This window comes from Syngnathus leptorhynchus, chromosome 12 (assembly GCF_054491065.1).
Source record: "Syngnathus leptorhynchus isolate UIUO chromosome 12, UIUO_Slep, whole genome shotgun sequence".
Lineage (NCBI taxonomy): Eukaryota > Metazoa > Chordata > Actinopteri > Syngnathiformes > Syngnathidae > Syngnathus > Syngnathus leptorhynchus.
Window position 1 is genome coordinate 8,641,130 of NC_141206.1, and position 26,615 is coordinate 8,667,744.

The 26,615-nt window shown below is 44.7% G+C and overlaps 2 protein-coding genes across 2 annotated transcripts in view; one reads left to right on the forward strand and one right to left on the reverse strand.

The window, feature by feature from the left end:
- On the forward strand, window positions 1-26,508 carry LOC147048282 (poly [ADP-ribose] polymerase tankyrase-1-like). The gene is made up of 29 exons (XM_085925566.1): window positions 1-497; window positions 827-942; window positions 1,220-1,328; window positions 4,542-4,637; window positions 11,672-11,708; window positions 12,892-12,967; window positions 15,882-15,976; window positions 16,372-16,438; window positions 16,504-16,690; window positions 16,759-16,880; window positions 16,961-17,052; window positions 17,130-17,208; window positions 17,412-17,583; window positions 17,704-17,783; window positions 17,923-18,068; window positions 18,167-18,332; window positions 19,743-19,962; window positions 20,524-20,633; window positions 21,116-21,304; window positions 21,385-21,465; window positions 21,843-22,032; window positions 22,107-22,186; window positions 23,370-23,490; window positions 23,633-23,730; window positions 24,136-24,210; window positions 24,291-24,396; window positions 24,467-24,653; window positions 24,729-24,885; window positions 24,966-26,508. Exons 1-29 carry the CDS (start codon window positions 47-49, stop codon window positions 25,050-25,052), a joined length of 3,792 nt encoding a protein of 1,263 aa, XP_085781692.1. The 5' UTR covers window positions 1-46; the 3' UTR covers window positions 25,053-26,508.
- Window positions 26,355-26,615, reverse strand: part of dusp4 (dual specificity phosphatase 4) — an 8,437-nt gene continuing 8,176 nt past the window's right edge. The window contains exon 4 of the mRNA XM_085925567.1: window positions 26,355-26,615. This exon is cut by the window's right edge and continues 1,645 nt beyond it. The gene's annotated coding sequence lies outside the window, so the exon portion shown is untranslated.

The window sequence follows — 26,615 nt, forward strand, 5'->3', positions numbered from 1 at the left end:
GTTGTCAGCGGCGTTTGTTGCTACAGGGGATTGTTGTGTTGTGAAAATGGCGACGCCTCGTCGCTCCCCTCAAATTCTTTCTTCCCCACCCCGAGCCTCCTCAATCCCGATAACCCCATCGGGCTCGCCTCCGACCCCGTCTGACGATGCCGTGCTTCTCCCTCGCGAAGCTGCCGCGGATGGTGAGGTTTCCCCGGCCTCTCCCACAACAACCAGCACCCCAGCTTTGGCCCTCAACAGCAGCGCTAGCAGCATCGCTAGCTCGCCGACCACCACGGAGGGCAGCGGGACGAGTGCAGCATCGACGCCCGAAACGGGTGACGGTAACACGGGCAGCGGTGCCTGTGGTCTCGGAGGTCCGAACGGAGCGTTCAGAGAGCTGTTCGAAGCTTGTCGGAATGGAGACGTTGTGAGGGTGAAAAAGCTGGTGGACACAGCGAATGTGAACGCTAAAGATATGGCTGGACGCAAATCTACACCCTTGCACTTTGCTGCAGGTAACCGCCATGACATTTGCCAAATGTGGGTCAAATAGGTGGGACAACGACTCAAAGACCTTGTCAGCACAATAACTCTCGTTTTTACCCCAAAATGCATATTTTGGGGGGGGAAAAGGTTTTCATAATTTCTTTCTCCTCAATGCCATTATAGTGGGTGTCAACTACATGCAGATCTTCGCTATTTGCGTCCCGATCCGGAATAGTGGGGGTCCACCATGAAGTACTTGCATATCCAGCTAGTCATGCTCCAATACAACTTTTTCAGATTGAGCACAAGTACTTTCTACTGTTTCTGCTTGTTTTGACATTCCCTCACATCTTGACAGGTTTTGGACGGAAAGATGTGGTTGACCACCTGCTTCAGACCGGTGCCAATGTCCACGCCAGGGATGACGGTGGCCTGATACCACTACACAATGCATGCTCCTTTGGCCACTCCGAGGTGAGAACTGATACATTTGTCTTTTTCTCTGATTCACATGAACATATTTGTAATTGTTATATTAACATTTAAAATAAAAATTCAGCCACTGTCTTTGCCGCTTGTAGCCAAACATTTTTGTCTTGGATTTCATGATACGACAAAGGAGCTACAGTGGTGTCTCGCAATACCACGTGTGTCCTCCAGAGGGCATAAAACACCTTTTGGGGAGCTGGTTTCTCAATTTCTTACATTTACATATGATAATGGTGAGTGAAGAATCATGTGATGCCCTCAGGTGGTGTCCTTGCTGCTGTGTCAGGGCGCTGAGCCGAATGCCCGGGACAACTGGAACTACACGCCTTTACACGAGGCAGCAATCAAGGGCAAGATCGACGTCTGCATAGGTAAGAGAAGTCCCATGTTTTGAAAAGTTTGATCGAAAGATGACGTATCTATTTGCAAGCCAACGTAGAGAACAGAAAGCAAGCAAAGTCCATTTATCTTCATTTGTGCGCCATTGATAAAGACCACTCATAATTGTACCCAACTTGTATGCCTTTTATATCCTGTTTATGCTCAGAAGTGGAAGCACACAGTAATCATCTGCAATGAGCCGCATGCTGCGAGCTATTATTTTTTTTGCCCCAGTAAAAAATAGATGCAAGTAAGGCATAATTGGCAATTATTGCACCACCGTTTATTACAGAGCATGGCAACATTGCGCTTTGAAGCTGCGCGAGATTGTATTTAGGATCCAAATATAAACAGCTTGATACGTTTTAGTAATCGCAAATGATGGTTTGTGTCACCTTGCTCCCGCTGCCAAGTGGTCATTTGGGGCAATAACATCGGTAGAGTGTCTGGCCCTGACTCTCCGAGCACCAGCAGGGCTGAGTTGAATGCAGAGGAAGCTCGACTGCCTTCAGTCTTGGGGGGCAAAAAAGTGATGTGAATTTCATTCATTTCAATGTGAAAAGATTTTTGGAGATACGTAATCCATGGTTGCAAGATTATCTTTTTTTTTTCATGTCTTGATTTTATTCTGAGCAGAGCTGCTGCCAAAATGTCATAGTGCCAGGTTAGAGATTTGGCGGCGCGCTGACGGCCAAATCAACTTTGGAGTCTTTCTGACGGACTGTCTGCCCTCCTCTGCGAGGTTGAGACAACTTGAGCGTGGAATTAATCTCCTTCTTAGCCCAGCAGCTCATCAAGAGCAAGGTCACATTTGTCAGAAAAAGATATTGGGAAAACCTCAAGGATGACTGACAAATGATTTTTCTTTCATTCGGGTTGTGATATCGCTGCTAGCAAAATGTGTGTGTGTGTGTTTTTTTTTAGCTGATTTACTAAAATCTCTATAACGGGACCCAGACATGTCTGCTGGGAAAGTCTCCAGCAAATATAATGAGGACAAGCACAATAGAAAATAGATGGTTGGACTTTATGATTGATGCCTCACTGCGGATGCAGCCAATGTTCTGCGGGTATCAATGTGTGTTTGAGTGGGATGAGCCAAAATTATATTTTTTGTCGAGAGGTGAGTGGGTGTCGGATGGTGTGCGTCAGTGGCTGGGCAGAGGAAAACACACACACATGCATGCCTGGATGCTTTTTTTTTTTGCTGCAGCTGAGCTTGAGAAGTTGGCATGTGTGTGTGTGTATGTGTGTGCACTGGTTTGGCTTGCACGCTTGTCAAAGGCTGCACGCTTTGGGAGCTTCTCAGCAGTCACAACAGTGGCAAGCGAGCGGCTGAGGCCCCTAGCAGTGGCGATATCGACTTTAGCGCTGTGGCGAAATACCGAGCTCAGCTTTTTAAGATTTCTAATGTCATTTATGAAGCGAAAGCAATGTCAGTCGATCGGAATGTCGCATGCTAATATTGCCTCACCAAGTCATCGCAATAGGATTGATCAATTGATCGGCTGAACATAGATTGATATTTCATCATATTTTTTCTTAATAATTGAGACTAGGACCATAGCGTGAATGGGTTTTGTTACTATGACGACAAGGAGCAGAGCTAGGAATGGCTGCATTTAGCTAATGCGCCAAATTTTTGGATATTAAATGTAACGATGGAAGTAAAAGTACCAAAATAAATTGGTTAAAACTTAAATAATGCTTTTATTCATTTGAATTAGATTTTCATGAATTTACTTGACTTTCAGTGTCGTAAAGATTCGCATAGTTAGTTGGTACGCCCATATTAAGACTTCCTGATTTCTCATTTTCTTTCCCTCTGCTATCGCTACAGCATGAATGGAAACAAGACTACTCTTGTGCTTTGTACATGGCTTCAGGCATGAAGTCAACAAACGTTTCTCTAGTTATTATGGGTTTCTTTCATGAGTCCCATTGTCGCAGATAAATTCCCCAATCATTCTTTCACGCACGTAGGAAGCAGCCGTCAAATGTTTTGCAACCCCTCCGATGATGTCGGCACGCTGCCGGAGAACATTTAGCGAGCCGTTAATTATAGCAACGTGCTCAACATGTAATTTAAAACCCTGACACATTTAATGACGCACTAAACTGACTCCGAGTAAACAACGCTGCAGAAAGTCGGGCAAGGAATGAGAAACGGTGTTGACAGCTTTCATCACCACTTCTGGCATCAAACTTCTTAGCGTTCTGCCGTGAAGAATAATGAATACGACGCGTTACAAAGTTTGCAGCCTAGCTTGCGGCTTCAAAAAGAACAAATTACACGGGAAATTAATCAATATGTGACTTTACAGGCCTATTTTCATTTTTTAAATCCAAATTAGGCATCTCGAGCATTTTGTGAGCTTGAGTTTACGTTTTCCCTGGTTGCATATTTGATGACATACATTGGCTCCGTTACGACTCGTGTTAATCGTATAAAATTCATCACAATGGCCACATTGGTGTTTTATTTGTATTCCATTTGAAAATTGCCGTCCTAATGCTTCCATTGATAGTTTCATTCTGAAAATCATCTTGGACATGCATTCCCTTAGCCAAACAACTCTTGGGGTTGTTTTGCTCTCTCCCTCTCTCTCTCTCTCTCCAGTCTTCTCTCCCATCCTCTGACTTGCACCCCCACCCCCCACCTCTTTCATCTTTTTCTCCGCTGCATCTCTCACACCGCCAGCGAGAGCCAGAGTCTCTCCACTGGCGCTGCCTCATCACCGCCGCCACCTCGATTAGTTGTAGCTGCGCGCTTTCTTCCGCCAGACTCGTTTTTTGTTGTTGTTTTAGTTTCCTTCCTCTCCCTCCCTCGTCTCCACAAGTGCGATGCGTTCTGGAGGCGGTCACGTCGCTTCTTTATTTGGTCCGTCGTTTGCGTGGCAGCGTGCCGTAGCCTTGCCCTCGCCGCTCTCGCCGCGGCATGTCTGTTTACATCGGCGGCATGGCTCGCAGGACGGGGCCAGCCGGGGGCAGGCGAGGGAGCAGCGCTAGCAACAGAGGAGGAACAGCCGGAGGAGGGGAGAGATGCCCGGCGGCGGGGAGAGTTCGGGAGCAGCGGGGCGGTCTGGGGAGAGCCGTGTTCGGATACGGTTCAGGGGGAGGACTGGGTCGGAGCGTGTGTCAGGGAGTTTGCATGTCGGTCCAGGAGCTGAGCTACTGTCTGTGTCTGCCCTGTTGTTGCACAGTTCTACTGCAGCACGGAGCCGACCCAAACATCCGCAACACGGACGGAAAATCCGCTTTGGACCTGGCTGAACCCTCCGCCAAGGCTGTGCTCACAGGTCGGTGCCACTTGAACTTCCATGTTGAATTGTGTTCTTCTTATGTTGTGCATGACCGTTTGACTGCGACGTCCAAAAGCCAATGTTGAGTCTTTTCGACAATTTCTTTACCTAGAGAACTCTGCCAAAAAGTAGTTCTATACACCCAGATATAAAAAAAAAAAAATGATCGTGGTGTGACGATTCATCGGTTTAGCTTCTTTGTGTTGAGTCAAAATAAAATCGGTTTTTAATTTGGGAAACAATGATCAACAATTATGCTTATTTTCCTGCATAACATGTTTTGGTAATTTGATTAATTGACAAATTATTCAACAGATGAATCCATTATTAAAATGATTGTTTGCTGCTGGTCTAAAAAAATATTTCAAAGGTTTGGGTCTACAGAATGCGTCACCGAATTTTCAGACAAATTGCTCGTTCCTTGTTGGTTATGAGCACGGCAAAACGCCAAATTTCGATGAAGTACACACTTGCATTTTTCTTCAGCGCTTACTTTTAAGAATTCATTTTCTCGTTCATGTTGTTGTTTAACCGTAACACGTTTTATTAAAAAAATAAAAATAAAAAACCTAAAATCGTGGAATAGATGAAAGTAGACTTCTTGGCCTTTAAAGTCGTTTCACCTTTAATCCAAAAGGCTTGGCCAGCTCTGAAGTGAACTCCCATGACCTGGATGACAGAGAATCGACAAAGACGTGTTCATTTCAAATTCTCTCCTCTCTTCACTTCCTCACTTTTATCACCCTGGAAACGAATTCAGGGCGCTCTATCAATTTCGTCTCCCCCCCTCAACTCAATGTTAACACCGGCTTACATCATCAATTCCTCTCGTCAGGCTCCCTGCTTAATGAGATCAATTTTGATACATGCTGTTGTGTCAAAACCTTGAGGGGACTGCAGCAGACACACTTGACCAAAGCCAGATGTGAATTCTAGTTGAGGGGGGGCTGCAACATTAATATTTCCTTGGCTATATTCCTTGTGGTGAGACTCCCAGTGAAATTAGATTCTGCGCACATTCGCTGCTTTCGCACTTTGCATTTATTTATGAGTCTTCTGGCTTACAGTGAGGCAGACAAAGGTCGTAGCTCATCAGTGACCTGCTGAACCGTGGTTTATTTATATAAAAAAAAAAATACTACAGACTCCATCTGGCTGTATCCAAGCCTCTATAATCTGAAAAAGCGATTCATTTAGATAAAAGAGAGAGAACTGTAATCGACCCTTTTCAAGGCAAGGCAATTTACCTTGGGCGCTGTAATGACTATTCTTTAATGAGGACTCATTAAGCCATGTCACAGGACCAACATGCATTATACACCTTCCAGAAATGGAGATTTAATTGGAGCTATTACTTAGTCTCCCGCTTTTATTTTGCCTACTGTGAATATAATTGAACGCCAAATTGTAAGACACAATACTTCCAGAAGAACCACGTGTGTCCAAAAAAAAAAAAAATCTTTCGACTGCCACGACCAGAGTAAATTTTGCGCCCCCGGGATATGTTTGAACAGATTACGAGCAGTGTGAGAAATTGAACGGAATACTCTCAGCAAATCTGTTAATTGAAAAACACCATGAAACGGCTCGCGCATCAGCACGTCCACGCAGTTAGTCACTTTTATCCAAGACAAAAAGATGATTGCATGGGACTCAACTCCAGTTGCACTTTATTTTAACCGACTTATGTTTTCCAGCTCGACTTATTCAAGTGACTCATTCACCTCCAGCGGGCTTTGTAACACAGACTTCCTAAGATGCTCTTTCCCCCCCCCCCCCTCAACCACCATCCACACATTGCCCTTTCTTCTCTTATCTAATTTTCAAAACGCATAAATACCTCGAGGGCCAGCGGTGAATTTTGGCTCGTCGTCGTCATGGCAACAAGTCGAGGTGGGCACTCACCATTGACACAGTGACGCCGCTTTTAGAGCCTTGAATCGAATTCGTCGCCGCCAAAATTCAAAGCAAAGGGTAAAACATTTGCGAAGCAAGCCACGGTTTGACTTGCTGTCAATTTGGACTTAAAAAAAAACAAAAAACTATGAGGTCTCCCTTCATCATTCTATTCTCTTTGTGTGATGTTGCCGTTCTACTGGCAGACCGATTAGCCGCGCAGTATGACGCTAGCACCTCTGTAATTCACAGTGGGAGCTGGTCATTGTGGCAAAAGTCCGCATACGCTCCATCTGATCGTTAGTAAACATTCCTCAGATGCAGACCTCGCTCAAACCTGAAGGTGTCAGTGTTGGAACCCTCAGCATCTTTTCAGTTCTTGACTGGCCGGTACTAAAGTTGTTCTTGGAATAGTTACGACCAACTGAGCTAATTTCCTTTTCTTTTTTTTTTTTTTTTATGGGCCGGATCAATGGGAAGTTTTAATGATGTTGATAAATCCACCGTCTTCTGCTGTGCTGTTGGTTAATTCAGTGACGAATATTCCAATTTTCAAAAGAAGCAGATGGGTAGCAAATTTATATTAGAACCAATCAGACAGTACTGGCAGATTTATATCTGAGAACTGCAGTTAATAAATTGTTAAAAAAATATATATATTTACCTTTATAATCGATTTAAATGTAAACGTTAAAACAGCTGAGAGAATGCGGTTGCACAAGTGTGCACACCCTTTTAAAAGTGTTGCATTCAGGATGAACCAATCAGATTGAAACTCAAATGGTACAGACTACTTAACGAGGTTCTGATTCACCCCAAGTAAAGTTCAGATGTTCTAATATGTTTTTCCCTGACATTCTTGTAGTGACATCTTAAACCGAGGGAGCTTATTTCTCAAAGGAGACGGGAACATATGAATTTCTAAAGCAATATTGCTACGCCAAAATGGCGCTGATAGACTCCTGCCCCAAAAGACTCGAGTGCTGTCATAAAAGGTCAAAGGTGCTATGACAAAGTACGAGTGTCCAGATTGATATATTTTTTTTTTTTGTCACATTACAAAAAAACTTGAAATTATTTTTCTTACAGGGGTGTGCAGACTTTGTCACCACTATACAAGTTTCTACAGTGACAAACTGCACAAGATTTTTTCTTTTTCCCCCCTCCGCCCCTCCCCTCCCCGTCTTTTATGTTCTACCTTTTGTGATTTAGAGGTTTTCATCTCTGCCGCAGGCTAGCACAGACAGCTTTCAGCTTCTGTCAGTGGTGAGGACGGCATATATTGACCCATAAATTAGCTCGATGACTCTGTCACAACTAAAGTGCGTCGCCAAATGACACACTCGCGACTCGAATGCAAAGACAGGGTGTTTTTAACGACTTTCCTAAAAGCCGATCATTAAGAAAGCGGAAAGCAATTTCTTTTGTAAGGCTGAACAGACATCTTTGGCAAAATATTTGCTACCCCCCCCACCCAAAATTCAAACCGCTCTGCTCCATTTGTCGGGGATACGTCGGCAGTTTTTGTTACGAGAAGTTCTAAAGCACCTTGAGGCAAGTGCTCTCTTTCACAAAGCAAATGAGGGGATATAAAGTTTGGGGAGCAAAGCTTATTAGCGATGCATTGAACTCACAATTGAAGTCCTCCCTGTTGCAGTTCAGTAAAACAAGTCTGCAGCCTATTTTTTTTTTTTTGCACGATTTCTCCTGCAAATAGTCTATTGAGTATGCAGGAACACATTAGCTCCCACTAAAGGATGAGATTTGTAGCCCTTTTAGAAGATTAGTACAAAAATTAAATACAAAATGATTATACAGAATATAAATAAATACAAAAATATATCAAATGAATATAAATAAATACAAAAATATATCAAATGAATATAATTAAAAACAAAAATATGATATTGCCAGAATTATTGGCTGTGGAAGAATGCTAAAATGTTTGCTTCTCAATTCACGGCGGAAATCTCATTTTAGCCACCTTAATCTCAGCATCATAAATGAAGATTTACTCTCCTCTTGAACAAGCCCCTGGAATGGAAGTAATAAAGCAGACAAACACACAAGCAAAGCCAGTCCATTAACGATATTAATTACCTCTGATTGGTATTCGTGGACGAGCTTCTTCAGCATTTCGCAGATCAATTCTTCACTGTGGGCACCAGAAGTACATTACCGGTTCTGCTCTGCTCACATTATAGTCATTTTTTTGGGTCTTTAGAATACATTTATAATTATAATCTAAAAATATATAAATAAATTTAAATTAGGGGATTAGCAGTGAAATTGGACTACTTCAAATGTAAGGACTGTTTAGGGCTGGACTATTGGGAAGGCCTTTGTGTTGCTCAGTTTTAGGTCAGAAAGTGTGAGGCAGTAACGCTGTGACATTTGGAGCATTCCGCTACTGGTAGACTTGCAGAGTAAAGGTCACACAATCCTCATTGGTCCAGATAACAAACATTCATTTTTCTTTGGGATTTTTCAAATTTATTTATCCCACTTAAGCAATCGTATCTGATTATTATTTTCATTGTGATTAAAAAAGAAAATGTTTATTTTTCACCAGGGCGCTGGCGAGTTAACTGGCATCATTAAAAAAGGTCAGGTCTTGTTTTCTGAACTGCGAAGCAAACTAACGGGCTGTAATGAATACTTCATGAGCCAGGAGAGATAAGAGCTTGGAGGACATTTGCATCTGTAGGGCACCAAGGGTTAAGAAATCAGACTTTGTGGATTATTGAGATGCAGCGCGGAGATGCGCGCTTTGGGATAACAGGAACTGGTGAATATGTAGTCTAGAACCAAAGGTGGATGATGTCATCAAGATAAAATGCAAAGTCGTCAATCGGATAACAACAATAGTAGCAAAAGTGGATTCCTGCGTGCATCCTTCTTCGCCTAATCAGTGACACGCTCATTGATTATCATAGTGAGCGTTATTCGATTAGTCTCCCGTGATGAATGTGTTGGACCTCGTTTCCGTTCACGCTCACTCCGGCGCTCGCACCTCAGGATCAATACATTATTTTGATTTGTTGCCTTTTTAATCCAAGACATGATGAAATACCTGGGAAGCAAAGCCGTATATGTAAAGATGCCGCGCGTCCACCTCGCCTCACTTCCCATTTTTAGCGCATTCCTCGCAGCTGAAATTGCCTCGTTTTCCACATGGATGCTCGGCTCCGCAACACCCCTGTGAGTCACTGAAGGCAAGCGGCCACTCTGCAGTCGGTTGACAGGATTTGATTAATGGACTAAATCAAAACGGGAGGGAAAAAGGCTGCGGCTAATTTCGTGCACACCGAAATGGGCAAAAAATGAAAGCAAATTCAATTAGCATCTCGAAGCTAAGGCTAATTATGCTAATAGTGATGCTAGAGGAAAAAAAAAAAAGTTTTTCATATTATCCACCTTTTGCCATTCATACTGTAAAACAAAATAAGATTCCTGTTAGTACTTCAGCTTTATTTTCACTTTAAATTCATTCCCTCCCAATGACGGCTTTTCGAGTCAAAGGCCAAAGTCAGCGAATGTGATGTACAAATGGCTTCCAAACTATGTCATCTGATTGACTTTCTTGATCTCGTTCTCACCGTTCATTTCCTTTTTTTCGGATTCATAGTTTTTCAATTTCTTCTCTGGCTTCCCCTTTCTCCCGTCACAGTGTTCCGCCCTCGCCGGGCTAACACCAATTATACTGTGTCAAATCCATGCATGTCAGCTTCCAGATCCCTAATCATCTCTTCTCTCTTTCATCTGCAAATCCTTTGTTCCCCTCCCACCTCCCTCTTTCCTTTCTCGGTAACCTCGCGCCTCTGCTTTCCACCTTACCCCCGCCCGCCCGTCCGCCCGTCTACTACATAAAGCTCATCCTCCTCGTTCGCTTCTCCATCTCTTTAATTCGCCTTTTCAGTTTTGGACTTTGTTCTGCAAAGGTGCAGGAGAGTTTGGATTGTTTTCCTTGGGGCAGTATTTCAAAAAGGTCACTCGAGTAAAGGTCCAGTTTGAAATTGTTAGTATGTAAAATTTAGATGTCGGTGCCTCTGACTGGTGGAAATTAAGATAATGAAATAGTTCAGGAATAGTACATGTTTCCTTTAGCCAGTAGGTGGCGCAGTCACTGTGATTAAAAAATAAGTTTGTAGTTGTTTTCAGGCTTGGATTCTCATCAAATGCGTGAAATTCCGATTTGATCGTCCGGGTCAAGCCTCAGCAGCTTCTACTGTCACAATACCCGATTTGAAATTCATTTCAAAAGTTTATATTGAATCTGCCATTTTTTTTTTGGGGGGGGGGGGGAGTTATTGCGTCCTTTCCGTATATATTTTTTGGCTTCTAATTGGCTCACTCCTCACAAATCTCCAATTTATGCTCAGTCAAAACAGACTGGCGAGTATTAGAGATGCGTTTTAGTGCTCTCAGTTCATTTCTAATTGCTGCCAATGCATAATGTAATAGTCAGCCAGAGCGGGAGAGCCACTTGCTTCACATACAAATGAAGCAAGTGCTGCTGCAGATTCCCATGCATGCACCACATATGAGATGTCGATTATGTTTTGACCGTCTGGAGGGAGAGTCGGGGGTGGGGTGGGGGGTATGGCTACGAACGGGTTGGAGAGAGAGTAAGCGAGGTAGGGGGAGGGGTTTGTTTATCTCTGTTGTGTTTCCTGACGGTAACAGCGCCTCCAGAGCCCACAAGGGGAGGAGGGGGGGGGGAGTTGTTTGAGACAAAAGCAGGGAGACGGCGCCTGCGAAGGGGGGATGATGGAGCGCGATAATCGAGGGCGGTTAGCGATACCGGCGACGAAGGGGGACGCGAGGGATGGACGGACGGATAGCGGCAGAGCGTGTGTCAGCCGGCCGCTCCTCGCCTAAACAATGAACGCGCTGTGGTCGCTGCCGGCAACGCATCGTCACGGCAACCGGAGCCAGCGGGGTGCGCACTGAGCGGGAATGTGGAAGTCGCAAAAAAGCCAGGGGGGAGATTGAGAAAGCGTCTTCTCTCCAGAGATAGATCCTTCCTGTTTGTGTGTGTGTGTGTGTCTTTGTGTGCGTGTTCTTAGCATGTTCACCCGCGTTGTGCGTTAGCGAGCGGTCGACTGACACCATGATCTTCTGTAACCATCTAGGTGAATACAAGAAGGATGAGCTGCTGGAGGCAGCGAGGTGAGTACCAGATGCTCTTTTGTTTTCATTTCCACTCCTCCTCCAACACCTTTCTCCTCTTCCGCCTCCTCCAACTTTATGGCATGCTGGCTTCTTTCGCCTCTCTTTGGCGCCCACCCTCACATCCCTTCACCCAGGTTGTACTTTTTTTCCCACCCCGCTGTTCTCTTATTTGTTCCCCTCCATCTTGTATCCAATTTATCCACGGCTAGTTTTATTTTGTGTTCTTCCTATTGACTCTTTTGCCACCTTTTCCCCACCCACCCCTTTTGTTTCTGTTTTATATCTCTCATCATTGACTGGGGTCAGCAGGTCGTCCCAGGGTGTCATCCACACAGCTGAGCCACTAATACGTTTCTAACAGTTTATCAGTAGAACTTTTTTAATTTTTTTTACTTTAAATAGTTTGGGCAACGTAACTCCCACACATGGCTTATGGGATAAGGTTTTTCTTTTTTTTTTTTTTGGGCAGCCCACGTATCATCACTGCACAATACCTCCTGAGTGGTACAGTCTGATATTAATTCTCAGACCAAATAGCTGTGCGGTTAAATAAATCACGACCACGATATGATAAATTTAGAATAAATGATGAATCGGACGTTTTGAATTTCTCTTGTGGGGGCGGTAGGATGTTGTAACTGAGCAAAAGAATCAAGAGACCATGAGAGGAGAGTGATTGGAAATTACAGCAGATGATCCCGCGTGGAGAGGTGGAGGTTGGTTTTCAGATGATCGAAACAAAAAAGGCAGAAAGGATAAGGACACCAAAAAAAATGACAAGGTTAATCGAGCGAGACAGCAGTCATTTTCTTGACTTCTGACAGATTCTTCGTTCAGAGCTGTCGAAGTTCGATTGGTCGTTGCTATGGCAACTCTCCCCTCTGGTTATCCAATGCCAGGGCAGTAAGCCCACAAACCAGGAAACTCATCAGGAACATGAACATTATCTTTATTCTTCAAGGCTTGTCTTCTGGAGCAGCCTTTTTTTTTTTTTTTTTTTTAACACACACGCGCGCAAATCATGTAGGTCTGCAAATGAAAATTCTTCCCTTCAGTCCTTCAGGCTTCTTATCTCATTGTCCCCCCCCCCCTGCACCCATCCATGCTCTCCCGCTGAGGTACAGCACTAATCCTCCACTGTGGCGGAAGCTCTCTAATGTGTGCCCGTGTACGTTCGCAGGAGCGGGAACGAGGAGAAGCTAATGGCTCTGCTTACACCGCTTAACGTCAACTGCCACGCCAGTGACGGCCGCAAGGTAAGAACAAATCTTTGCCACACGTGAAGAAAACACACCAAAAGCGGCGGCGGGAAAGTCATTAGGGTGACACGGCCATCCACCCGCTGTGTTCTTGCTTGCTGCCGGGTCTCCACAGTATCAAATGAGCCAATTAGCCATCAAATTTAGCAGGCTGCTGCAGATCATCTGAAATTTATATATTTTTATCGTTTATAATATTCATAATATTAATTAATATTGAGATATGGACATTGAAACATTCTGAAAAAAAAATATATGTATATAAACAAAAATAAGGACCTGGAGAAAAAAAAGGCTTTGTTGATGTCACTTGACTTTTAATAAGACAAATAAAATCAAATAAACAGGCCAGTATAAAGATGAATTAAAAGTCGGATCTGTTTGGTTGGCTTGCCCACCCAATTTGTTTTTTCTTTTTTTGCTATGAACCTTTTTAGGCAAACCTCGAGCATCTTCAGGCAGTCCGAGGGGGCCGTTTTACTGTGACTGAATGTCATAATGATGCCATAACAACCCCAAGGAGCACTCGTCTATAATTACAGCTACTTTAGCACTCCTCTTAATGCTCTTCTAAAACCCGCTTGCATCATATCACCGTCGCACCTGTAATTGCGTGACAGCATCTCTGGCCGTCATCCTTCAGGACATCGCTCGGGTCATCAGCTATATTAAATTTTACTAAACGGACCACTAAGTGAATCTGAAGCTCATTGACGCAGAAATCAACAAACCGCCAAGCTCCAGCATGCAATCCGAATGGGTCCAGTCTAAGCCTGTTTTAAAATGACCCCGTGCGGTATTTTTTTTTTTTAAATTGCTCTGACTAAAAGCAGCCATGCACAGTTGATGGAATATATTTTCACGCCAGTACAATTTTATCCTTATTATGGTCTTAGGCGGGGAAATTAACGGCTTGATGGGGATTACTTTCCACTGCTAACACAAATTACGGTCAAAAAAATCCTCCTTAACGTGACACTTGTCATTCTCCTCTCATGCCGTTTTGTGAGTTCTCTCTCACTGACAAATGAAATTCCCCCCAAAAAAAACAAAAGTTACAGATTGACAGCCAGGTAGACAAAGAAAAAAAATGTGCTGCTTGAAGACACGTTTAAACGCTTCTTAAGAGCGCCTATTTCCCAAAGAACCCCACGTCGACTGACAGCGTTCTTTGTTCTTTGTCGTGAAAAAGCTCTCTGCATGTCAATCACTTTCTGGGAAAGGGTTTGAAAAACGCCGCATGGAAGAGAAAAGCCACACTTTGGTTTGAGTCGATGCTCTGATTGGCCCTTGAAGTATTGTTTAGTTTGTTGGAATTTCTGCTGACATCAGGCTCCATGATGTATTGTACTCTCAACTTCCACGGCAAAATAAAATGGACCCAGTGATTGTTCACGCTCCAACATACCGCATTGTACATCATATGGAGTCGTTCCGGCAACTGGAAGAACAATGCAACGGCGCAACAGAGCAGGAAGTAACATTCAAATAGTTTGTCATGAATATTTTTTTGCCAACCAACCGTCTTGGAATTCTCGCGCTTCCTTTTCAATGCTGCTGTGAGTCTTCACAATATGAACAGCAACAGAAAAGGGCGGGGGGGGAAACCCAATTAGCATTTTTAACTTGGCTTTCGCTTCCCGTTGCCTTTATTTCCCTCGTCTTCCTCCACCCCTGACTGCTCGCCCGAAAGCTTTTAGATGATTAAAAACAACAAAGTCGAAGGGTCCTTTTTATTGCCTTTGTTCTCTGGCAATCCCACGACACAAATTCAAAACGTATCCACCGGGTCTGGCGTCGTAGCGACGCTCTGTGCCGTTTAGCCTCGTCTTTTCATTTCTCATCCGCTGCCCCGCAGCATACACGCGACACAAGCACCGGTGGGCGGGAAAAAAAGTATCATCTCTTCAAATCTCTCTTCCAAAAACGTATTCTCTCATAGCATCCATTTTTATTTAGCGTTTCACAAATCCCCTTCTCTGGACGTTACATGTGTTATTGCAAGATGAGCGCACATAATGTGAAATTGTGTTAACAGCGTGAGCCCAGCTGACCTTAACCTTGCCAACTTCATTATTGTGGTGGCACAAATGCTAAGCTTATATAAACTAAACGCACACACACACCGGCGCAATCCCGGTCTTAAATAACCGCTTCAAGCATAACTAACAGTCTGTTGCTACGGCGAGAATAAAAAAACAACAACATCATTTTGGATTGATGCAACAGTACACGCGCGTTACTGGTAGCTAACACGGAAAGATGTACTCGCTCGGAATATGATTCGATCTTCACACACGTTTGTACATGCTTAGTCTACCAATAAGGACACGCACACACATTGGCAATGACGCTGCATTTACAATGAGGATGATGACTAATACGCCCTGCTTCCATCGCGCCTCACACGTAACCCTCAGCTCTGCCTGAATACTGCTCAGCTCTAAGTCAACAAAAAAAAACAAAGCCCACCTGGACAAAAAAAAAAGGCCAAATTCCATTCAATGTTGCTTTTTTAGTTTGAATGAATCCTGGATTTTTAAAAAAAAGATTTCCTCCCCCTCCTCAGTATTTCCGGTAGTTGTCCAGCTTTGGGGAAGAATGACTTTTAGTAAGACAAGACACTGAAGCGTCTCACGGGTGTGCCATTTATTACCGCAGCTTTACATCACTTTTTACGGCCAAAGTCTTTTCTTTATCACCGCAGTCCGGTCGAAGCGCGGAACAATCGCTTCGTCACTGCAGAGTCGTGACTTGACAAAACACTCGGCTGAGCGACGCCGCCCAAATCAGGATTCCCCCAGCCGTCCCGCGCCAATGCGCAGATGGCGGTTAACATTTGTCTCTTATTTACGCCCGAGCCTCCTCCTCTCCCCCCTTGCTCACCTTGCCCTCTTTGTGTCCTCACTAGTCCACTCCGCTCCACCTGGCGGCGGGATATAACCGGGTGAGGATAGTTCAACTTTTACTACAGCACGGCGCAGATGTTCACGCCAAGGACAAGGGGTAAGTGCAAAAGCAGCCACGTGAAGTTCAAATTAAAATGGGACAAAAGTAAATAAAGACCAGCCATGATGTGTGAGTGTGACTTGAGAGCTTGCTTAAACTTTGCTGCTCTTTAACGATCACCCTCAGACGACATTAATTTTAAGAGCCGCTCTTATTACGCAGACACATTTGGTTAACTATGCTGAAAATCATGGAGCTTAAAAAGCCTTTAATTCCTTTTGGTTACTTTGACGACTCAGCTGATTTTAAAAATGTTTTGCCGATTGCTGTATTTACTTTGCAGAGTGATTTTTTTCTTTTAATCTCAAATATTTGGAATCCGCAATGATTATATCACAGAAATGCTGTAAAATATATTTTACATTTCCACTATTTTCCTTTGTGTGTTTTAGCGGTCTGGTGCCGTTACACAACGCCTGCTCCTACGGACACTACGAAGTTACCGAACTGCTGCTAAAGGTGACATGAGCAAAATTAGTCTTGACAAAATCTCACATTCTTCAACCCGCCTTATTTCCTTTCAGCACGGCGCCTGTGTCAACGCCATGGACCTATGGCAGTTCACCCCGCTGCACGAGGCGGCGTCCAAAAACCGGATTGAGGTTTGCTCTTTGCTGCTGAGCCACGGCGCCGATCCCACCCTGCTCAACTGCCACAGCAAGAGCTCCGTGGACATGGCGCCCACCCCTGAGCTCAAGGAGAGACTCTCGTGTGAGTGGACAACTTTTTTTTTTTATACATATATATATTCCGCTGACATGTTGACATTTTGTGTGTAGATGAGTTTAAGGGCCATTCGCTGCTTCAAGCCGCTCGGGAAGCTGACATGGCCAAGGCGAAGAGAAGCCTGGCATTGGAGATCATCAACTTCAAACACCCTCACACACACGAAACGGCGCTGGTAAGACGCAACCATTGCACGGCATGCGCTAAGCTTGATAGCACTTGCAGGGATTTTCATGTGTGTGTGTGTGTTTTCAGCATTGTGCAGTCGCATCGCCCCACCCCAAAAGGAGACAGGTCACGGAGTTGTTACTGAGAAAGGGAGCCAATGTTAATGAGAAGAATAAAGAGTAAGTGCAGAATAATCGATTTGATGAAAGAATATGGTTTTGTTGACTAATTGATTTTTACGCCGCCTCCTCCTCAGTTTTATGACACCCCTACATGTGGCTGCAGAGCGCGCTCATAATGACATTATGGAGGTGCTACAGAAACATGGCGCCAAGGTACATTTTCATTCTTCCTCGAGTTAACCCAATCCAGATTTGTTTTGTTTTTGTTTATTTCATTGGAATGAAATTCTTCTGTTCAAATAGAAGCCACAAATTGTAAATTCAGTTCATTAGTGCTCACTCGTTTACAAAGATGTCTGAGGACGTTCATAAAGGTTTCCTAAGAGACACAACCCTTTTTTTTGGGGGGGGGGCAGGTGAACGCTTTGGACACGCTGGGTCAAACAGCGTTGCATCGTGCGGCGCTGGCAGGCCATTTGCAGTCCTGCCGTCTGTTGCTAGGATACGGGGCGGACGCCTCGCTGGTGTCGCTGCAGGGCTTCACCGCTGCTCAGATGGGAAATGAGGCTGTTCAGCAGATTCTCAACGGTATGCCGACCGCCTTGTGCTTTTGTTGACATGCCAAAAGGACATAAGCCCCAAGGTCGCCATTATTATTATTGTCCTGTCACATTTTTCAAATGCGTTTTCTTTTCTTCATCTTTGTAGAAAACGTCCCTGTCAGAAATTCCGACGTGGACTTCAGACTTCTCGAAGCTGCTAAAGCCGGAGACTTAGACACTGTCAAGGTAGTCCGATGATTTTATTTCTTAGCACACTTTTTTTTTTTTTTGTCGTCTGTAAAAGCACAGAGTTTTTGATTTGGGCTAATATCCTAATGTTTTTTGATTTCTAACAGAATATCATTTTTCTTTTCTCTCCCTGCAGTCACTGTGCACGGCTCAGAACGTGAACTGCCGAGACTTGGAAGGACGACACTCCACCCCGCTTCACTTTGCCGCCGGCTACAACAGAGTGCAGGTGGTGGAGTACCTACTTCACCACGGGGCCGACGTGCACGCCAAGGACAAAGGGTCCGACATTTCGCTGTCACCATTACAGACGTTGACCCCGATGAGATCATCACCGTATCGGAACAGAAGCTCAATAACGTGTCTCCTCCTTTTGGCAGCGGCCTCGTTCCCCTCCATAACGCCTGCTCGTACGGTCACTACGAGGTAGCCGAACTGCTGGTCAGACACGGCGCTTCGGTCAACGTGGCCGACCTGTGGAAATTCTCACCGCTGCACGAAGCTGCCGCTAAGGGCAAATATGAAATCTGCAAACTGCTGCTCAAGGTAGATTTAAAAAGCTCACACACTAAAATGACACAATGATTAGGATTTACTAAGCCACTTCTTTATTCAAGTGACCCATTTTTTTTTCTCTCTCTTATGCGTCCCAGTTTGATATTTAAAAAAAAATAATACAATTTGGATCCCTGCCACTCAAACTGTTCAAGATTGTGAATCAAAATAAGAAAATAAAAAAAAAGGACGACCTGTCATCAGTTTGACATCTTGCCGTTTTCTTTTGCGCTGTGCCATTTCTGACATTTCATCAATTCAAAAATGTCATTCCAAATGGCACACTGTTTGCCTTCTGCTCCCTGATCCAAGTCGGGGGGGGGCTAACGGTTGCGTAATACCTGGCAGTCAAATCAGTCCGAATGAGCAATGCAAACAAGTGTTGCAGTTTCTCATTCGTGTTTTTTTTGTTGTCGCTTTCATAATCACCGCCAGACAAGCTTACATCACCACTGCAACGCTGCCATATGGAGCTGCATAAATTATTAGAGCAAGAGACTTCAAGTACATGGAAAAAGTGTCACAACAGGAAATGTTGCGCCTCAAGACACGTTGTTCTGGAAACACTTCATTGTCCTTCAACTTCAAAAAAGAAACAAATAAAAATAAGCGATAAAATTGAATCATGTCCAGTGAGATGGCAGTTCACCACATGATTTTTTTTTTTTTCTTCCAAATGACATTCTTACACACACATCAGTTGCCTCATTTCCCCTAAGCCCCGGGATACACACACATTCACACGACCAAAGCTTGTGTGTTAATCCGCTTGACTCTGGATGTTCTCTCTCTGAGTTCAGCAGTCGGTTTTCTTTTGTCTCCTGTTTGTGCTGACTTTTTTTGGTGTAAAAGTTGCGCTCGGAAATAAATCCGCTTCTGCTTGCATCACCGCGAGTCCACTGCTCAAAATGCATTCGGCGATGTCACACGATTGCAAAACCTGAAAAAGTTCCAAAATTATAAAATCTTGTTTTGCATGTCTGCAACTCAAATACAGCTGCTAATGTTTGACTATGCGTCCCTGCCTTCTTTTTAAATGCAGCTCTTTATATATTCCCCGGACGGAGGATCAATATCGTGCTAAATTAGCATAAAAGCACCTTCGTCCAAAGTGGGGGCGAAAATATTGTAACAGACTGAAACAAAGAAAATATTCACATTTGGCGGCCAGACATGGATCCCCCTCCAGGGGAGTAGTTCCATAACATCAGATTTAATGAGCAGATTTCAAAGTGCACTTATAAATAAAACATAAAAGCATTATATAGGAGACATTTAGAATGAAAGAAATGTCTTCTCTCGCCATCCACGGATAATGTGCCGCCTTCTGTCCTGTCTCTTGCGGATAATCCTCGCCCTCATGTTATTGCTCGACTCATTTATTTTCTATTCCACCCACAGCACGGCGCAGACCCCAGCAAAAAGAACAGAGATGGAAACACACCCCTGGACCTGGTGAAGGACGGCGACACGGACATCCAGGACCTCCTGAGAGGCGATGCCGCCTTGCTCGATGCAGCCAAAAAGGGCTGCTTGGCCAGAGTGCAGAAATTATGCAGCCCGGACAACATCAACTGTCGGGATACCCAGGGACGAAACTCTACCCCTTTGCATCTCGCAGGTAAACAGTCGCCGTGTACCTAATCATGTGGCCGCTGGAAGGTAATGATAGTGTTGTCCTTCGGGCTAAAGCTTTTAGCAGAAACGCTCTCAGGGACGCACATAGACAATCAATGTCTAATCTCCAAGTAGGCTTGAGAACGCAGCGCTCTGTTACATCGTCTCAAAGGCGCACGCACTTGTAAATCCATATTTCATGCATGCTGGGGCTGATGAATTCAGCAGTGTTGACTAAAACATGCTGAGCAAGAGAGAATCTGAAGCGAGGCGACATTTTCTTGTACTGACGTCTCCTTGAAGATTACATTCAAATCCAGTGGCTGGATTGACTTTTTATCTGGCTACGTTCTTATCATTTCATATCTGAAGTTGCCCTGATTTTGCCGCATTGGCATTTTCACAGTTGCGATGAACTATTAAAAACGGAAATAAAGACAGGAGAAAACCAAGTCTGTAGACGAGCCCGCAAAATTGCCGCGACAAAAATATTTGATATTAGATATTAGATGTTTGTCGTCGCTACTATTTACCAAAGCTCTTTAACTCCCACTGTGTCATCCAGCTGGCTACAACAACCTGGAAGTGGCCGAGTATCTGTTGGAGCACGGAGCCGACGTGAACGCACAGGACAAAGGCGGGCTGATACCTTTGCACAACGCCGCTTCGTACGGGGTAAGACGCACAACATCACTTTTACTCCCGGGGGGGGGGGGGGGGGCCTTGGCAACATTGGTCTGATTGTCGGAGAGACACACACAAACACTCGATTTAGCATCTCCTGCTGCTTCTCAGAGGGAGGCTTCGTTGCGTAGTTGGCGACAAGACGCACGAGTGGGAAGAACAATGAAAAGGGGTGGGGGGGGAAATGAGAGGTGGGAATAGAAGCGTTATGATGAAGTTAATAATTCACAAGATTTTTCGCTCCGAAGCAAAGCATATTGTGTTCATTTTATAGCTTCTTCACTGATTGTATTACAACGCGCTCCCTCGACCTTTGAGTGAGAAGAAAGCGGTAATGGCCAGTGAAGTTAAAGCGTCAAATCACGGGAAAATATGAGCCAATTCTGGCCAAAGAAGTGAAAATCATTTCATAGCTGCAGATAGATTTTTTTTTTTCCGAGCCGCTTCTAATGTCCGCCCGTCGTATGTGCCAGCATGTGGACATAGCCGCCCTCCTCATCAAGTACAACACGTGCGTTAACGCCACCGACAAATGGGCTTTTACTCCGCTCCACGAGGCGGCGCAGAAGGGGCGGACGCAGCTCTGCGCTCTGCTTCTGGCCCACGGGGCCGATCCCACCATGAAGAACCAGGAAGGACAAACACCGCTGGACTTGGCAACAGTATGAAACGTTCTTGAGCACAGGTGTCAGAAAAGTTCCAGGACCGGTCGCCTCAAAGAAAGTTTCTCATTTCGTTGCAGGCCGATGACATCAGAGCGTTGCTGATCGATGCCATGCCACCCGACGCCTTACCCAGCTGTCTGAAACCACAGGCCACAGTGGTTCGTGTTATCTTTGATCATAAGACGGACACTTATCGATTTGAAATCATATTTGACGTCGCACAGATATTGGCAAAAGGATCAAATCTGTCCGCGCTTGTACCTCGACAGCACTCTGCCGGGATATGAAAAAGCTGATGGTTGTTTCTGAATATCCGATGCGGGTTGTTGGTGCCCGAGCTAGCATTTGACATTTTGTCTCGTAAGCGCACTAAACACCTGCAAATGTCAACTGAGCGTTACAGTCGTTTTTCTTGAAAATAGAACACACAGTTTTGCCTTTCCATTCAGATTTTTTTGTAAAACACACATTGTTGAATACAAAAATATTCTGGATAGAAATAGTTACATGTTAATCACACAACTCCCACTTCCAGGTGAGTGCCAGTGTAGTAGCAGCAGGCGCCACTGGGGGCGTGGTCATCTCTCCCTCACCATCGCCGTCATCTTGCCTGTCGGCCGCCAGCAGCATCGATAATCTGACCACGCCCCTCGGGGACATCACGGTGGGCGGGGCCACCGGGACGGCGGACGGAGCATCCGGCTCGGACAGGAAGGAAGGGGAGGGTACGTATAAAAAGGGGCACAAAGGGGGAGGGGCTTATCCATTGTCTTTCTGACACCACTCCCAACTTTTCCAGCTCTACTGGATATGACCATCAACCAGTTCTTAAAGAGTCTGGGACTGGAACACCTCCGAGAAATCTTCCAGAGAGAACAGGTAACGCTTTGGCAGAATTGGTGGAGGGAGGGAGTGCAGTGGGAAAGGGAAAAAAAAAAAAATGAAGCCCTTGTCAGCATCTGAAGAGAAGGCATGCAGGGAGATGAAGAGAGAGCGAGAAAGAAGCAGACAGACCAAGGGAGAAAAAAAAAAAGAGGCAGAAGACAAATTGAAAGTGACAGCTGGCTCAAGTCCAAGCAGCAAAGTCAGGAGTGGATGCAAGATGCAGCCTGTGTGTTTCTCCTAATTCCCCTAAAGGGAAGCAAGTCTGCATTGATATTCCGAGCGCTGAGATGGAGGAGAGTGTTGTCTGTGTGTAGAGAGAAGAGATTTTTTTTTTTTTGGGCAATATAAACAACCACTCACACTGTAGCTGTTCATTTTGTACCCTTTCGAAACCAAATTGATTCTTGCTTGACAGCTTGTTTCCACCAAATAGATGCAAATTTTTCATCATGTTTATTCCAGTAGATCTCAAACATTTAATATATCATAATGTTGTTGAATTGTGCCATCTAGAGGAGTCAGACAAATGCAAATGGTTCGTGAAGCATATTTGAAGCTTCATTTTCCCCATCATTCCAAGAAATGGGGGGTTGTGCCTCCTACAATGTATCCTGATGAACCAATTTAGCAATTTCTCTCAAAATACGTTTAAAACTTTTACTGCGTTCAGACCGCTGTCTTCGCATCAGACCGACTTTTTGAGTTTTTCTCGCGACACGCCGCTTTAATCCCGCAAACATCGACGACCCCGGAAGAGAGTAGATTAAAGTTCCAATTGAAATTGGAGAGTGGCACTCGCCTCCCCGCCGCTTTCCTGCTGAACCAACTCGCAAACTCCGCCGCTATCGCTTTGATCAGTTGCTCCATGACCGCCGTGCATTCATTAACCTTTTCCGCGCGCCGCGCCGAACCGACTCATGAATATTTGCCAGCCATTGTCTCTACAATGAGACTCCAATTATCTACCGCTTGCTTTCCATGAGTTCTTTGCGTTGCGCGCCTGCCTGCTTGTTGTAAACAAAATAAATTGTCACTCGGTCCAATCGTAGCTCTTGCTCTTGACATTAACCAGCGGATATTCTACTCGCATAATGTCGCCGTTGTGTATTTAAGAAGTTAGTTTGTGTTTGTACGTGTTTGTCGCTTTATACGTGAAAACAAAAATTCTTGTCTGCAGATCTCACTGGACGTGTTAGCAGACATGGGCCACGAGGAGCTAAAAGAGATCGGGATCAACGCCTACGGGCACAGACACAAACTCATCAAGGGCATCGAGCGGCTGCTGGGAGGTCAACAAGGTGAGACAAAACACCTCACAGGTTCTCATTTGAAGTGCTTTAGACGTGTGCCACCGTTTAACTCCAGGAATCCTCCTAAAATGTCCCATGTTGAAGATAATATTTCGAAATCAGACTTATAGGTTCTGTGCTGTGTTTGCAGGTGCCAACCCGTACCTGACGTTCCACTGCTCCAGCCAGGGCACCGTGCTTATCGACCTGGCCCCAGACGACAAGGAGTTCCAGTCGGTGGAGGAAGAAGTAAGCACATTATAAGTAGTGGAAGCTCGGCTAATTATTAGCTTGGGTGCTAACTACATTGCAAACTCTAAAAATGGTGGTGAGTGACTTGGGTGGCGCCTGATCCAAAGTCTTCCAACCAAGCTTTTGTGCACTTTGTCCCTGTCGTGCCGCATTACTCCACTGATTTGGCATTCATGTAGCACGTTTTTATTAATTAATACCAGCAGCACCAGTGAGTGAAGGGAAAACCTCACTTTCAGTGCTGCCTTTGAATCACAAATGCAAATGACATCTTAGTCTGTCTAGAAAAGAAAACACAAGGGTGCTCAGACACAAAAGAAAAAAAAGCCTTTGCATTTCATTAGCATGTTTTTATTTTCTTTTTAAAACGCGTTCTTTGTCGTCTTCTCATCGTGTCCTCAGCTGCAGAGCACCATCAGAGAGCACCGCGACGGCGGCAACGCCGGCGGAGTCTTCAGCCAGTACAACATCATCAAGGTGACGCCGCTCGCTCGCGGGGCTTCATTAGCCCACGGGCGTGCAACATTAAAAAGTACCAGTCGCTCACATTTTTGCAGATTCAGAAGGTGGTGAACAAGAAATTACGGGAGAGATACTCGCACAGGCAGAAGGAGATCGTTGACGAAAATCACAACCACCACAACGAGCGTATGCTTTTTCACGGTAAAGGAATCAAATGAGTGGCGGCGTGCACACAGGCATCATCATCATCATCTTCTTCTTCTTCTCACAGGCTCTCCCTTCATCAACGCCATCATCCACAAAGGCTTCGACGAGCGCCACGCCTACATCGGAGGCATGTTCGGCGCCGGCATCTACTTTGCCGAGAACTCCTCCAAAAGCAACCAGTACGTTTACGGCATAGGCGGCGGCACGGGTTGTCCCACCCACAAAGATCGCTCCTGCTACGTTTGTCACAGGTAGATCCGTCCCCCCCCCACCACGAGTTCCTCCAACGCAGGACGCACTTCTGAACTCGCTGGGTTTTCTTTCAGGCAGATGTTATTCTGCAGGGTGACGCTGGGTAAGTCCTTTCTTCAGTTCAGCGCCATGAAGATGGCACACGCGCCGCCCGGACATCACTCGGTTATCGGGCGGCCCAGCGTCAACGGACTGGCCTACGCCGAGTACGTCATCTACAGAGGAGAGCAGGTGCGTGCGTGGAAATTAGTTCACACAAAAGAATCCCAAAGCTCACGGTTTGAAGTGATTTGTGTCATTGTTGTCGTCAGGCTTACCCGGAGTACTTGATCACGTACCAGATTGTCAAACCGGAAAGCGTGGCCACGCCCCCCGCACCGGCCGAGCAGAAGTCTTAACGGCACGCTCAAAGGCGAGAGACGCACCTCTCATTAGGACGCCCACCGAGCGAACGGCCTTTTCCGAGCCCAAGTGTGGCGGACCGAGCCAACTGGCATCGATGGATGGCACGAGGCGACGTTGCCCAAAGTGGCTGAGTCCGCAATGTAGCCGTTTGGACTTTGACTCTCAGAGCGAGGAAACTTTTTATGTTACATGAAGAGTCTTCAGATGACGAAGGGACCAACATACACAAGGACCATAATGGACTGCTAACAAATAAGTCACATGTTGCTTTTCAAACAGATAAGAGAGAATGGCAATATGGCATCGTCTGCAGTAATCCCCCTCTTGGCCACCAGGGGGCAATATAATACAGCAAACCACAGTCATCCGGTTTTTTTTTTACTGATATAAACTACTCCTATTTAGTCAGCTTTGGTGCCATCTTGTGGCTTCTTAGGGCCTTTCAGAGAGGGCACCAAAGCAACATACAGGTGAATTTTGCATCAGTGGGAGTGCGAGGAAAAGGTTTGTGAAAGCGAGGGATTACTATCATTTGATGTCAACTGTCTCTTTATTTGTTTTGTTACACAAAGTTGCGACTCAATTGCAAAAGGTCCATTTGTTAATGGTCATTTCTCCCGGCGGGTCCATGTTGGTGTTTACACGTGCGTCATTCATCATGGTACATTTCAGACTTTGCTTCTTCGACTCACCTTTCAGGGAGTTTTAGGAGACGCTATTGCATATCGTTGTGCATTCAACCGTACTGTATGTGACTAGTTTGTTGTCGTTACTTTCCACTCGTCGAAGAGGCATTCGTTCCATATCCTTAATAGCCAGTTCGTACGAATACGACAAAATGAAAATACAAGTAAGATGCAGTCGAAGTGTGTTTAATCGTCTAACTTGTAAGGACCAAGAGATTGACTTCAACCTGGTTATCAAGGAGTTGGAATAAAAAACCTTTGGCATTTCATTCTGTTGCAACAAATTGGAGCACACAACAGTCCAAAAGTGAGAAATATTTGCGTCTGTAAATCAACACAACTCGTATATGATGGAAAATGCTAGCACGGTTAGCAAATGTGCTCATGAAAATTCCTGTGATATAGGCAGCTAAAAAAAATTACCAACACATTTTTGTGCCTCATGTTGATACTTTTTTTTTGAAGCTATTTTGGTATTTTCAAGCTGCCCTCATTTTTACACAACCCACACCTTTTTTTAAAAATCATATACTAAAACGTGGCAAGTCGTCATATTTGTTATTGGCCCCGGTGTTTAACAAATTGGTATGGTCAATCAAAAGTAATAAATATGCTGAAGTATTTGTGACATGTATTTGGAAATGCTCACTGTAAAAAAAAAAAAAATTGGTTTAATTGATTGATGAAAGGTTTCTTCTGCAATGGCTCCCTGAATCATCATGATGACTACAATAAATAATTAAATTTTACCCGCTAAAGAAAAGACACAGTTTAATTAAGAACAAGTTTTATTCAACAGTGGTTTCTCCGTAATAAATAAATGCACAGTTCATTCATTCCACACAATAAAATTGAAAATTTTTTTTTCTT

What these genes read in the sequence shown, in the direction of transcription:
- LOC147048282 (XM_085925566.1), top strand. Translation starts at nt 47, where the DNA reads ATGGCGACGCCTCGTCGCTCCCCTCAAATTCTTTCTTCCCCACCCCGA. An exon ending in ACACACACGAAACGGCGCTG is followed by an intron (nt 16,881 to 16,960) that starts GTAAGACGCAAC and finishes GTGTGTTTTCAG; the next exon opens with CATTGTGCAGTCGCATCGCC. An exon ending in TGTTCAGCAGATTCTCAACG is followed by an intron (nt 17,584 to 17,703) that starts GTATGCCGACCG and finishes TCATCTTTGTAG; the next exon opens with AAAACGTCCCTGTCAGAAAT.